The sequence below is a fragment of the Strongylocentrotus purpuratus genome, unplaced genomic scaffold, assembly GCF_000002235.5.
Source record: "Strongylocentrotus purpuratus isolate Spur 01 unplaced genomic scaffold, Spur_5.0 spur5_scaffold_11, whole genome shotgun sequence".
NCBI classification, from domain to species: domain Eukaryota; kingdom Metazoa; phylum Echinodermata; class Echinoidea; order Camarodonta; family Strongylocentrotidae; genus Strongylocentrotus; species Strongylocentrotus purpuratus.
In genome coordinates this window covers 22,069,307-22,083,269 of record NW_022145596.1, presented here as the reverse complement: position 1 = coordinate 22,083,269, position 13,963 = coordinate 22,069,307, and the positions used below count along the sequence as shown (strand labels likewise).

The 13,963-nt window shown below is 37.2% G+C and overlaps 1 protein-coding gene across 1 annotated transcript; it reads left to right on the top strand.

Annotated features, from left to right (window-relative positions):
- Positions 1 to 554: 554 nt before the first annotated feature.
- Positions 555 to 9,898, top strand: LOC583165 (fucose-1-phosphate guanylyltransferase). Its single transcript, XM_030980907.1, has 3 exons — positions 555 to 757; positions 5,426 to 5,593; positions 6,382 to 9,898. Exons 1-3 carry the CDS (start codon positions 676 to 678, stop codon positions 7,917 to 7,919), a joined length of 1,788 nt encoding a protein of 595 aa, XP_030836767.1. The 5' UTR covers positions 555 to 675; the 3' UTR covers positions 7,920 to 9,898.
- The last annotated feature ends 4,065 nt before the right edge of the window (positions 9,899 to 13,963 follow it).

Here is a 13,963-nt window from a genome sequence, read left to right as displayed (position 1 = left end):
AAATAATCAATGAAGGCATTCCCTATAACCATAGTTTTGTCACTTTTGTGGCCGTAGTATATGTTTCTACTTATTTCAAACTTTAGAGCATGAGACCTTGCAATTCCGGACATTTTTATTTAAACGCACTGCAAATTACCGTGAAGGATTGAGTGTGCAAAAATTCACAGGCTGGAAAAAGCTTGCGTGTTTTTTGTTGTTTTATATTTCATTTTTTTTTATATTCACAGGCTGGAAAAAGCTTGCGTTTTTTTCGTTTGTTTTATATTTCATTTTTATTTTATATTCACAGGCTGGAAAAAGCTTGCGTGTTTTATGTTGTTTTATATTTCATTTTATTTCATATTTATTTTTTAGAAGCAGAGATATTTTACCCTGGACCTAGTTTGGTCAAATAAGACTCTAGGCCTATGGTTTTTTAACTTGCTCATACACAGCCACCATATTTTCCAATTTAATTTTGCTTTATAACAGATACCATATACCATTATGTCAAACAAGTAACTAATTTATAATTTTCCGTGTGATATACGGCCATGCATAGCTTATACAACTTAACTGAACATAGCCAAACAAAATGTTGTGATTACGAAATCGATTGTTACTGAGGAGAGAGGTGTGTCGGAGCCTCGGAGGTGTGTGGAGGAATGTCAATAAGTGCTCATATCTCACAAAATGGCTCAAAAACGAAGAGCGATCGAAGATCTTGTGCAAAGAGCAACAGAATCCAAGATCAAGAAATTTGAAAGCATACGAGGTAAATGAGTGTGGTCAGAATGGTAACTGTTTGTGTGGCTGGCTGCTGTGTTGTCTTGTTGGTGACTGTTACAGCAGTATTGTCACTGCACTCGCCGGTGGCATACGGTACCGGTGCATTGGGCTGACCTGCGCCTGTGTTCGTTTTGTGTCGACTCAATAACTGCTATGCTGCTAGACCGAATTTTCCGTCTCTTTCGTTCGTTAGCCTCTTATTGGGGTAGGGTCGGCTCTCTCTTTAGAGACGGAAACCGTCTATACACATTCCCTTGATAACGCCACGGCCATTTCAGGTCGTAGCGTTTTGCCCCCAAAATCCCCCAAAATGTCATTTTACCTCGTGCATATCCACATGTAAATTAGGCATAGGCTATAATACATCGGTTCCACTTAACAACTTGACTGAAATAATCAGTTTAATAGTCCCTTTTTAGGAAATTATGGGTCAAAAATCGAAATCCATTTTGAAAATCTTTTTCAACATGGATTTCGATTTTGACCCATAAATTCCTAAAAAGGGACTATTAAACTGATTATTTCAGTCAAGTTGGTAAGTGGAACTGATTTATTATAGCCTAGATCTAGGCCTAATTTACAATATAACATGCACGAGGTAAAATGACATTTTGGGGGATTTTGGGGGCAAAACGCTACGACCTGAAATGGCCGTGGCGTTATCAAGGGAATGTGTATAGACGGTTTCCGTCTCTAAAGAGAGAGCCGGCCGACCCTACCCCAATAAGAGGCTAACGAACGAAAGAGACGGAAAATTCGGTCTACTATGCTGCATGCTGCACTCGTTTAGGCCCTATCCACTGTGTCATGAATTTACAGCTGAATGCAAAAATTAATAGAAGCAAAATTTAATTCATGATCAATAATGATATTGAATGACATCTAATATTGTTGTGGTTTTACTTTTAGAAACCATTCATTTGTCTGCCCAGTGCCCACACACGCTTGCCTTGTGTGTAGAGTCTAGACTATACGGTTACCTGTGCCAAGGCTGTGGAGTGGGGAAATACAGACCACTTTGTGTGACTCAATAAAGCGCTACTGAGCGAAGCGGTGGTCATGGTGGTGGTTTCCTATTTCACAATAATGACAAGTAAAAGATCATTATAAGATTAAGAGACAGGTTCATGCAAACTGTCAAATGTTCAAGATTTCAATTTCAATTCTCGTAGAGCAATATACATTCCTAGTATAATTCATTGCGCCTCTGATACCTCAGCGATTTTGCAGACACTATTTCCGGTGATTCTAAAGAACAGAATGCACAACATTTTATAGAAAAATGTGTAGAGATTATGAGTATGTGGGGTATTGGGAATGGATATTTGAAAGCGTGTTCACTCGTCACACAACATAACTCTTAAGTCTTATTTTTATTTTAGCTACAAGGAAGCAAGGTTGCACTGACAATAAAATACAAGAATAATAGTATTCCCTTTTCATTATGTTTATTGAGTACTGATGAGGCTGGCCGTACACTTGCAAAGTGTAGCCAAGCACAAGCCGAAGAATCGGAATGAAAATACATAAATGGTAAATGTGAATATTGCACAGAGATTACATAATGATCAATGATGAGAATGAACATGAATAAATGCGATGTACATAATGAATGAATAGAGCTTACGACATATATGAAATGACGTCGAAAGTCCAATGAAAAGAAGAGATGTGAAGAACGAAGGAAGGGGCTCACGCGATGAATATGCAGAGGCTTGAAGGCGGAGATGCAGCTTTGTATTCGTGGCTGAAGAACCGTGAAGGATCTCGACGCTGACACTCGTGATAAAAATGATGAAGAAGCTCTCAGGCGAGAAGAGAAGAGAAGAACAGTGGCGCTCGAAGTCAAAACAGTGGGTCGTTCGCTGTCGGAGGCGAAGAGTAGAAAGGTAGACATGCAAAGCCGGTAGTTAAGAAGAGCATTGAGTCGCTCGATGAATGACCAGGACTTTGACGAAGAAATGTTTAGATGAGCTGCGGTAAATCGTCTGAGCTCGAGAGTGGAAAGAGCTACCGGAACGAAGAAACTGGCAGCTCCCAGCGGAGAGTCAGGCGCCATGTCGGTGCTGACTATAACGTTCCACTGGGAGACTGCAGCCCAATGAACACGGCAGAGAAAGTTGACGTGCCATGTAAGAGGTGATAGGCACGGTAGAATAATAAGCCTGGAGAGGAAATCATGGAGACGTCTTGACTCGACCAAGTTGGAAGCGGGAGTGAAGAAAAACCTTGTGGCGTTGAAAAGACGCGGGTGAATGGGTGCGCGGAACCACGGTGCTCGATTGGAAGGATAAACACGTGGTCCGAATAACTGAATATAAATAAGTAACGTGATGGAAAAAATACTGGAGACATGAATGTACATGTAGGATAAAAATAGGGCGAATGTAAGAGCCGCTACAAATGTATAAAAAAGGAAAAACGGGCCCACAGCTGTTCATGCACAAAGTTTTACAGATGATGTATTAAAAATAAGAAGTTTGTATTTTGTTTTACTTTCACTCTTTTGGTCACTCTCATATTGTGCGGCAAGAGCCCCACCACTAGTCCTACTTGAGGGAAATTACTCCTCTGCCGCGGGTACATTGGACTTTCCACTGGTGCCACTCTGGGTTTTTTCACACATAGGAGCATTACTATCCTGGCTGTGTAGTAAAAGCTGTACTTTTGATTCTCAACATTTCAAACACCACTCTACAAAACTCAACTGATTTCACTCAAAATCGGTACTTTAGTGACAATTGATGACACCTAAATAGCAGTAAAATATTTTTTTTTAACTTAGAGGTACTGATGTTAAAAAGAATAATTAAAAAAATCAAATTGTAAGTCTAGTGTCAAACTTTGCTTACAGCTGCATCGACATGATTGTGTACAGTCTATGCGATATTGTGTTGTGTGTATATTTGTGTATAGACTTCTAGGTCCCTGCCTCACAGCATGTATGCAGTGCTAGAGGTCAATACGCTTTAGCATTGACTCTCTATGCTTTGCTGGAGTGGGTTTTTTTAGCTTGGATCTTAGTTAGAGAAATCAAAACAAAAAGATGCATCCAATAGACTGGTTTACTAACATATATTCAAAATTATGGATGTTTCTTTCCTGGGGAAGTAGTGACCAGGTATTCCATTTACCTGTTATTAATTAAAGGTAAAGACCAGTATTGGAAACGCCCCAATTTCAAAAAATGAAATGGAAGCTCTCATTACCAATCATGTGAAAGAATATGTTTTGACTAATACATGATGATAACAAATTTGCCGGGAAACCGCCTACTAATTCATATATTTGGTAAATTTGTTTCTCTCATGGTCTGTGAGAGATATAGGGTAGTCCCATATACATCTTTCTGTGTATAGTGCTTGTAACTTTACGAAGAATGGGCCAAATTTCTTATCATTTTGATGATTCCAGAACCTTGCAGATGCTAGATGCTAGATGCTAGATGATCAACCTTTTCTGATCGATTCCACAACGTTTCTTTCACAATGCAATCGCATGACCATAACTGGTCTTTACCTTTAATGTAGTACAATACTTTGATTCCAGTCCGCATACATTATTTGTTGCTATGTTGGACAAGCCTTGGGAAAGCCTTCAGGTTGTCAATAACTCTTTTCATTTAAAAAGCACTCATAAACTTTGAATATGTTACTAAACTGGTCTATTATAGTCAGTCTTCATCAGGCACAAACAAACAAAAATCACTATAAATTTGTGTAACATATAAAATATGAACCTGTTTGTTCAGCAGCGCCATTTTGTAAAGTCTTGTAAGTTGAGATTATAGGATTTTTTTTTAAATCTGGCTTTTATTTTATTTTCTGTGCAACTGTTAATACCAGCATTATTCAGATAATAAAACATGATAAAAAATCATAAAATTCTAAAAAGGGAAACACATTTTTTTGATGAAAAGACTATAGAAAGATAATTATGGATATGAATATAGCAAACTTGATTGTAAGCCTCGTATATCAGGAGGCTTAATTTTTTGTCAATTTCAACAACTTTCAAATCAGACAGGAGAAAAAAAGAGTTGTGAAGAACATTTTGACCTTCACCATGGCTGGTTCATCTTTTTATATGTTGAAGATGTTGTAATCTGAATATTTTTAAAAACTTAAGTTTTGTCATTATATCTACATGTATTTATAATAGTTGGTAATATTGGTAATATTTTCTACCCTAGTTGAGCCAGCGTGGCCGGTCAGACCTGTGGGTGATGGTTATTAAGTTGGCCGTTTCCATACCAAACCAACCAAACGGATAGAACCATTGGTCTCAATCATTGGTGTCTCTTTTAAATACATGTATGAATATATTGTTTTATCTTGATGTACACATATGTAGAGAATGAATAATGAATTAAATTTATTTTTAAAAAATTCTTCCAATTTTCATATTTTTTATCCAACAATGTAAAACACACATGACAGTCATAAATACACTAATTGGCAAAATAATAGATGACAGGATAGCTTAAAAAATGCACAAGGCTTGTAAAATAGAAGGCACCTGAAAAGGTCATATTATGTAAATGATAGCAAAAGCAATACCAATGAAATATAAACATTAAATACCCCAAAACAAACGCATCTTTTCCAACATGATTCATTGTATGATTATTTATTTGTGTTCTGCCATGCAACAGGAAAGCAGGAGATCAATTTCCCCTACTGGGACATCGTGGTCATCACGGCCGGAGATGAAGATCAGAAGACAGCCTACGACCTGCAGCTGCAGGAGAAGCTGGCCCGGCAGCAGCTACCCCTGGGCACCAAGTACCATGTCCTGAAAGATCCCGGAAATGTAAAAATTGGTAAATAAAACTTTACAAATGGCCTGATCAATCAGGCTTTCAGTTTCGGATGTGAGGGTACAACCTTGCATTATACTGACTACTGCCTCATTCCCAAAGGCTTAACACAAGGACTGCCCGGTTCCAGTAGACAATAGGTTAAAGCCTATCTGCACTAGTTTGCCCAGGCGGGATTCGACCTCCCTGCATGGTCACCGACAGGTTGTTATCTCATCAAATCAGCTCTCAACTAACATAAGAAAAATGGGACCATAGGGGATCAATGGGTACCGCTTAGGCATTGTTGGCTATATAGAGGGCGCAAGTAGCTACATGTAGTGCAGTCCTGCTTTAAAAGAAAATTAGGAATGACAAAAAGAATAGGAAAAATGTAAAGAGAAGAGATGTAAAAGGGGTTAGTTTGAGGGTACAGAAGACTTCATTGTTTGAGGTAACCCTAACATGATCTCCAGGCAGCAGTCATCAAGAAACTGTATAATAAATCACTTAGCTTGAGAAATATCACAGGGATGGAGAAAAGCTTACCCGCTAAATTTTAAGGTCTGGAGAATCTGAAACAACATATGTATCTATTTTTATTAGGGCATGGGTTATAACAAAATATCGCAAAAAATATTGCAAAATTATTTACTTTACTTGTATCAAAGAGAACTGTTGCTGAGCTAGCGCCATGAGCGTCCCTGGACGGTGTGTGCGCTCTATAAGTTTACACTATTATTATTATTATTATTATTTATTAGCTACTTTTTGATGTCCTCATCTTAAAAAAAAACATTTTTCTTTTGCAGGACCAGGAGGTTCAATGATGGCTGCCCTCTCCTACCTCCAGACTATCTACAACCAAAGCCTCTTCAAGAAGAAGGTCCTTTTCATCCCAGCCGGTGGCTACAGCCAGCGACTACCGAGTGCCAGCCTGCTGGGTAAGATCTTCACGGCTGTTCCCTATGGACGACCCATCTACCAGATGCTTGAGTTGATTCTGGCCATGTACATTGATCTTCCTGCTCATATGCCGTCCGGAGGCATCTTCCTGGCCTGTTCGGACGTCATCATCCTCTACGACTGCACCGTTGGCGTAGAGTGGTCCTTCGACAAGCCAGGTATCACTGCCTTTGGACACCCGGCTCCCATTGCCGTTGGGACAACCCATGGGGTGTTCTTGTACAAGGACACGCCTAATGTCTGCTCTCAGGTGCATATCGTCGAATGTGAAGAGTTCCTGCACAAGAGATCGGAAGATGTCCTCAGGGAAAAGGGTGTCCTTCTGCCGCAACCGTGCCAGCAGACCCTGGGCATCAGTGAGGACCATGTTCTGGTGGACAGCGGCTACTTCATGGATGGTGAGACCGCTAAGAAGATGATTGAGTTCTACGAGGAAAAGTCTCCACTTTCATGTGAGATAGACTCCCATGGGGACTTCCTGCATGGCCTCGGGAACTGCGGCAATAACAGTTACATCAATGACATGTCCAACGTCAGCAGTAAGACAGATAAATTACTGTCCATGCGGCAAGAAGTCTTCAAGCTCCTCCAGGGGACTCCACTCCACGTCCTTGTGTTGCCCTACTCCAAGTTTTATCACATCGGGACAACGGAAGAGCTGCTTAGTCATTTTTGTGATAACTGCAGCTTGAGGCGAGAACTAAGCCTGACCAAAGATGCCTTCAACCGATCAGTGGACCTTGGCGATAGCAACACCGTGCTTGACAAGTGCGCTACCAGGGAAGCATGCATCATGGACAGCATAGTACCTCAAGGTATGGACACCAGCAAACCATGCATCGTGGAGTACTGTCACTTCAAGTCTCCGTGTCATCTTGGCGAAAGATGCATCGTCAGCAACTGCGTCGTCCAGGCACCTTCTTCTGGCTGTCCCGTAAGCATACCCTCGTTCACATTCCTTCATACAGCAGCTGTCAAGACTAGAGAGGGCAGCACTCTCTATGTCACCATATTCTTTGACATCAGGGACAACCTCAAGCGCTCTGCTCCTCACCTGGAGGAAGCAGGCCAACTCTCCTTCTTGAACCAAAGTCTTCAGGTCCTCTTCAATAACTTCAACAGTACATCTCTCCAAGCAATTTTCCCACCAGGTACTACTACCTTCTCCATCTGGAATGCAAAGCTCTTCCCACCCAAAGAGACAATGGAACAGTCCTTCCAGACTACAATGAAATTCCTGGATGAAGTACACACTGCCGATCAGGAAGCCCATTCCATTGTGGGAGAGGGGTGTCTTTCAATGGCTGATGTTCTCAATTCCAAAGATATTCAAGCAATGTTGGTATACCGCAAGCAGCTTTATTCTTTAATATTAGCAGATTGAATAAAACCAGTGACCCAAAAGTGCCTTATCTCATCAGTTTACATGTATACCCATTTTACTTGATTATGTTGGCCTTCATGTACATCACATCACATGCACTTGAATTTCAGTTGATACAATCTTGAATTTTGTTGGTTTGTTTGTTTGTTTGTTTTTGTTTTTTAAATAAATTATATCATCCTGTTGACTTAAATATAATAAAAGAATAGGTAAGATGATATGGCAATTACAATAATAGGTGTATATGGTTTTATTTACTACTCCTATGGAATTTTAACGAAAGGTTTGCTTGTAATATTACGTAATCAATAATACCCATGAACGTTACTTAACCCTCTGTCGCTGTCTTTCTTCCCGTTTATTCTCTTGGTCTTTTTTTGTTCTATGATTCATGTTTTCATTTGGAATGTGTTGTATGATTTTTATGTTTAGTAATCCTGGAAGTTTCCTGAGTGTGCTTATGTCTGCAGCTGTCTATTAGGAGACTGTAATCAATTTTGTTTCATTTTATTTGACTCACACACTAGGCAACAGCATTAATGTTGACTAATTTTCACTCTTTAAATTTATTCATTATTAAGTGTTATTATACTAATAACTACCAGGGTGTCGGCATTAGCCAGTATTTTAAGAAATTGTATAATTCAGGACAACAATTGGGTAGAATTTGCTTGTTTATGGAGCATGACCTGTCAACATAATCATTTATGATATTAATTATTCTGTTACTATTGAAGAAATCATGTTAACATGATATTAGCAGTTCATTTTATAAGTTTCATTTATGTATTTTGTTACATAAGTTTTGTAAGCACCAAAGTGAGTGACTCTTTATGCTACATAACTCTGTTTGCATTTACGAATATCAACAATAAAGTTTTGTTGATGGCCATGAAACTGCAATGCAATATAGGCCGAGGAAGGAATTCCAACTATATTCTTTGTTTACATGTTTTTTGTAAAGTACTACCAAACTTTCAGGGTTGGATTATACGTGTAACGAACCCGGTTAGAGCATTCCACCATAATTCACATACACGTTTGTGATTTCAAATAAAAAATGCTTTGAAAAACACACAAAAGAACGTGAAGCCTTTTAATAAAATACGATGCTTAAAATTTCTGGTACTACGAAAATCATTGTTGGGTTCAATACACATGTAGGATCCAGTTAGTTTCCGTAGCCAGTGGATTGATATATTAAGTTTGCAATAATTATCCATGAAAATAGAATAGTAACCCATCTTTTCCTTCCGATTTTTTATCCACTTAATAGTTTCTAAAATGAGAAACATACAGTTAACGACTAAATTATACATACCCCAACCAAGTTTTATTGTTGTCTAAGTTTGCGATTTTTTTGTTCTTCTCCAGATTAATGTTTCTTGAGAAAGTGACGTACCAAAGCTTACATCATGTATTAATCATTAAACAAAGGCCCTAATTCAACTCGTCCTCCTTTCATTATTGAGTTATGAAAGACATACAATTTACAAAGGGTATGAATTATTCAGTTGTTATGTAGTAATATCATATTAATGTAAGAGAGTTTTGAAAGGATTCCAGCTTTTATGTAACTTTAATCATGTCTGGATATTATAAATAGACCAGAATATACGATGAAGTTGCTAGGGGAAGACATAAAAGTGAATACATTATCATTTATGGCACTCATTTGAATTTTCTTCGCTCATATATGTATCTCAGAGAAGGGCATTAAAATAAAAAATCACTGATGGTGCTGGACAAAATAACTGATTCTTATTTCTTTCCGAGTAATTTTTATAATTTTTTTTTAAATCAGTTTTTTTTGCAAAACTTTATTTTTTCAGGGTCGTGTAGATCTTTGCGTTTGATCGATTTACTGTACATATATATACCTCACTTATTTTTCCTTTCAAGTCTGTACATATCATACACTTATTGGTATAATATTGAGAATTTCTTGATGTATAATATATTTTGGTATGAATAGTCAACACACTTTGTATATTTTGTCGTTTCTTGGTCTCCCATTCATTATTAGGGTGTGATTGAATGTGTTGTGATGAATCCAAGAAGGGGCTGGGGGAGGGGGGGGGGGGGCTGGGGATGCAGGACGGCAAATTGTGAACTACTGAATTTCTTTGATGCCAAAGGACATCAATCCTGCTACTGGGGATTGAACCCATGACCATTACTTCTCCGGAGTCGGTGTTTAAACCACTTGGCTTTAAAGGCATCGTTTAACATTGTTAAATATGAGATGCATGGCCCTACGTGTTATCAGTGTCTGTGACATGGTGTACCGGTTATATTGAAGCCCTAAAAAAACTTGCACTTCAAAATGATCAAATAGTGCCTCAAAAAATTAAGAATCTTTGAGTGACCGGTTTTACCATACTCCTCTTCCCCAGTAGACCGTAGTGTTATAAATATCTTGATAATCAGACGGGCGATTGGCTCGTAAAAGTCATGGGGTTCCTGGCTGACCTAAAGGTTTATAATTATCATTGCGGTATGAGCTAAATCCATGATTTTGTTTAGAATCTGAGACAAAGTTACCCAATCCCTTTAAATGATCATTCAGTATTCTAAACTTACCCAAGGTTGAAGTCGCAAACTACAGTGAGTGCACCGTCTACCAAGTGAAATAATATGTCCAAAATTTGCTATTTGTTAAATATGTAAATTCGATGAGGAAAGGGCTGATATACAGTACGTGTACAGTATACTTTGATAAACTGCAGTACATACATTGTACATGTAGGCTACAGCAAGCACAGAAAGCTTTGTAAAAGTTCACTTTTTTCTAAATGACCTTTGTTTGCCCAGCTAGTATTTCTGAAGTTGCTTATTACTAAAACTATGAAAAGGCTGTTCTTTGTTACTTTATGTCGTCAAAGAAATAGACAAACCTCTTCATATAAGCGCTGATCATATTCATTTTTTTTAAATCTCACCTTTTCATAGATTTGCACAATCTTATTTAAGCTATCACCACTCCAAATGCAACTTGCTCTTGCGGTTGGGCTGCCAATTTACTTTCAAAGTCCTACTCGGTAGATAGTTACAAAATAATCAGACACAAACACACAAAAGTCAGTCAGACAACGAAGTAAAATGGAGTAAAAACTATATTTCATTTGTTGCCAATATATACAAACATCTGTATCATGATCTGTGTGCACATAATTATTATTATCAAGTTTCACAAGACTGTCGTTATCAGCACCTTTTTCTCTTCATATCTATCATGAATCTACAGAGTGTGTCCATACAGCTGCTGCTGTATTACATCTTCATAAAATCAGATTACGACTCCATCGATTGGGTTCATTTTTATTATACCTTGCTATGAAACTTCCATTAAGAAGTACACTTAAAGTGTGTGATTACACACAGTATGGGCAGCTTACACATAGTATGGACAGCAAAATGTGGCCATTTAGTCATGATTTAGAAGTCCACTGCATGGACACGGCCTTGCATGGTCAGCCAATAGTGTCATCCGTACTATACATCTATCCATATGAATTGAGCACATACTATTTCTGTTTGTTCCTGTCTATGTCGTGCTAATACCCCTGTCTTGTAAACTAATACTGGCCTACAACATGGCTGTATTTCAAATATCGAGGGTATCGAGGCACAAGTTCAAACAAGATAAAATATATATGCCAATACCCATATACATGTACAGTTAACAATTGTGATCAAATTAATAAGTTTGTGCAGTATAATACTTATTGATGATGAGTATTCAATGTGGTTATTCAAGAAAACAACCATGGGATGGTAATGTAGACTAATCATGAACAGATGTATGGTTTCATGCCTTGTTCCTCAAACATTACAGATTTTTAAAAATAACAATTACTGCGATAGTCAAATTACACAATTCTTTGGTGATTTTTGATAAAAATAAAATATACAATTCTTTGGTAATTTTTTTAGGTCCTCATTTTAATGGAATGTTTATACAACATTTAAGGCAAAGTAAAGAGCATAAAATAATCATTAAAAAAAATCATCATTAAAAGGGCATACATGTACTTGCCCACAACCTATGTATACTTCAAACAGTAAATGACTGTCCCAAGATTGACCCTTACAAACAGGTTCCACTTTCAAACAAACATCTTTACAGTCTCTGAAGTGACCAGTCTACACAGGTGGCCAAACATATATTATTGGTCAAACAAATATTATTGGTCAAACACCTATTATTCATCAAACACAGACACTAACTTGAATCTGATACTACTGAAAGACAGTCCCCACTATTTCCAAGAAGATCCAACAACATGCAGAATTTCTACAGAACTAGCATTTTAATACAAAATGTATATCCGAAGTTGCTTCCATGATTAAAACAAACAAACAAACAAACAATCTAATGAACTGTTAAAAAAAAATTGTGATAAAATCTTATTCTCTTTACATTGATATGCTAAAAAATGATAAAAGTTAATGCATGGTACAAACCATAACAATTTTAATCAGGGGCACCTTTTCATGCACCATTAAAAAAATTGATAAATGTATAGTATATGGCATGCACATGCATAAAAATACACATTTGATTGAAAAACATAGTGTTGACTTAACGCAAAGAATGTGACAGTTGAGTCCTGCAGAAATTTATTTTTAAAACTCAAATACCGGGAAGGAAAAAATCGAAAATTTCTGCTAAATCATGTAACTTAATCACATTTGTAAAAAAAAACATGCAGTTTTTATTAAAATATCTTGTGACTCCTGACTCCTTCCGAAACACACACCATGTACAGAATTTAAAGTACTGATGTTTACTCTCACTTCGCACAACACACATGTACACGGTAAAGGTAATGGAAGTTTTCTAAAGCAAGACAGTACTATTTCTAAAAATAGATTTACAAATAAAAGCAAGATGAAAGAAGTATGATTAAAAACCTTAAAAAACGTCCACATGACCATACATTTGGCCCTCCGAATGAACTACAAATAAACCTTCATGTTTAAAAACTTTATTTTCTAGTCTTTCTTTTTCAAATCTCTTGAATAACATATACAAGCAAATCTAACATCTTATTCATATTATGTCATACGAATCATTACACTCTTTTCCTTCATCTGCTTCAATAATAGTATTGAATAATGGGGTAATAGTATATTTGTAAAGCGCTTCGAGACATTTGTATTAAGCGCTATATACAAATTGAATATTTTTATTATTATTATTATTATTAATTAACAATCCTAGGAATTGTTCTTTACAGCCAAGAGTCTAATTTCATTTGCAAATTCTTCAGCCTAATGAAGTATAGTATTAATGACTGCTTTGAGAGAAATAGTTGTTTTATTACGCTCAAGGGAAGGTTAGAATTGTGCTATTCCCCGAGGCTTGCCGAGGGGAATAGCCCAATTGTAACCTTCCCGAGAGCGTATGAAAACAACTATTTCTCGAATATTAAAGCAGTCATTAATACTTTTATATGCCGAAAAAAAATAGACTAAAAAATAAAAAATAAAAAATACTTTTTTTTTGGTCGAAGATGAGATTCGAACTCTTGCATACAAAAGGTGATGTATGTAAAGTCAGCGCCTCAGACCTCTCGGCCATCGCGCGTTATTAACATGCTTGGCAGTTTTGTACGATATATACATTAAAATGGATTGAAACCGGCTTCGCGTGTGATGAATGCTTCGCAAAAGCTCCATGAAATGGACCCTTCTTTTACTTTTGCAATGCATATTGGCACGAACTTAGATCAAGATCTATCGGCAGATGTTGTTTTTTTGTTTTTGAGAGTTAATTTTCGTCTTCATGTCAACAATGCAAGATAAAATTGTCGGTAAGATCGATCGAGATTCAATTGTATTGAAATTGCCGACCAATTTTTCGCACACGTATGGTATCCTCCATCGCTCAAACCATTTTTTAACATGTAAACCTATGGGGTAACCATGGAGACTGACCTATTTTTTTAATAACCATGGTTATTAAAAATATTGAAATGTTTTATGCATGGTTACCGGGAATTTTACAGGAACAGTTGAAGTTTATGAATGCAATTCGA

What these genes read in the sequence shown, in the direction of transcription:
- LOC583165 (XM_030980907.1), top strand. Translation starts at nt 676, where the DNA reads ATGGCTCAAAAACGAAGAGCGATCGAAGATCTTGTGCAAAGAGCAACA. An exon ending in GAAATTTGAAAGCATACGAG is followed by an intron (nt 758 to 5,425) that starts GTAAATGAGTGT and finishes GCCATGCAACAG; the next exon opens with GAAAGCAGGAGATCAATTTC. An exon ending in TCCCGGAAATGTAAAAATTG is followed by an intron (nt 5,594 to 6,381) that starts GTAAATAAAACT and finishes TTTCTTTTGCAG; the next exon opens with GACCAGGAGGTTCAATGATG.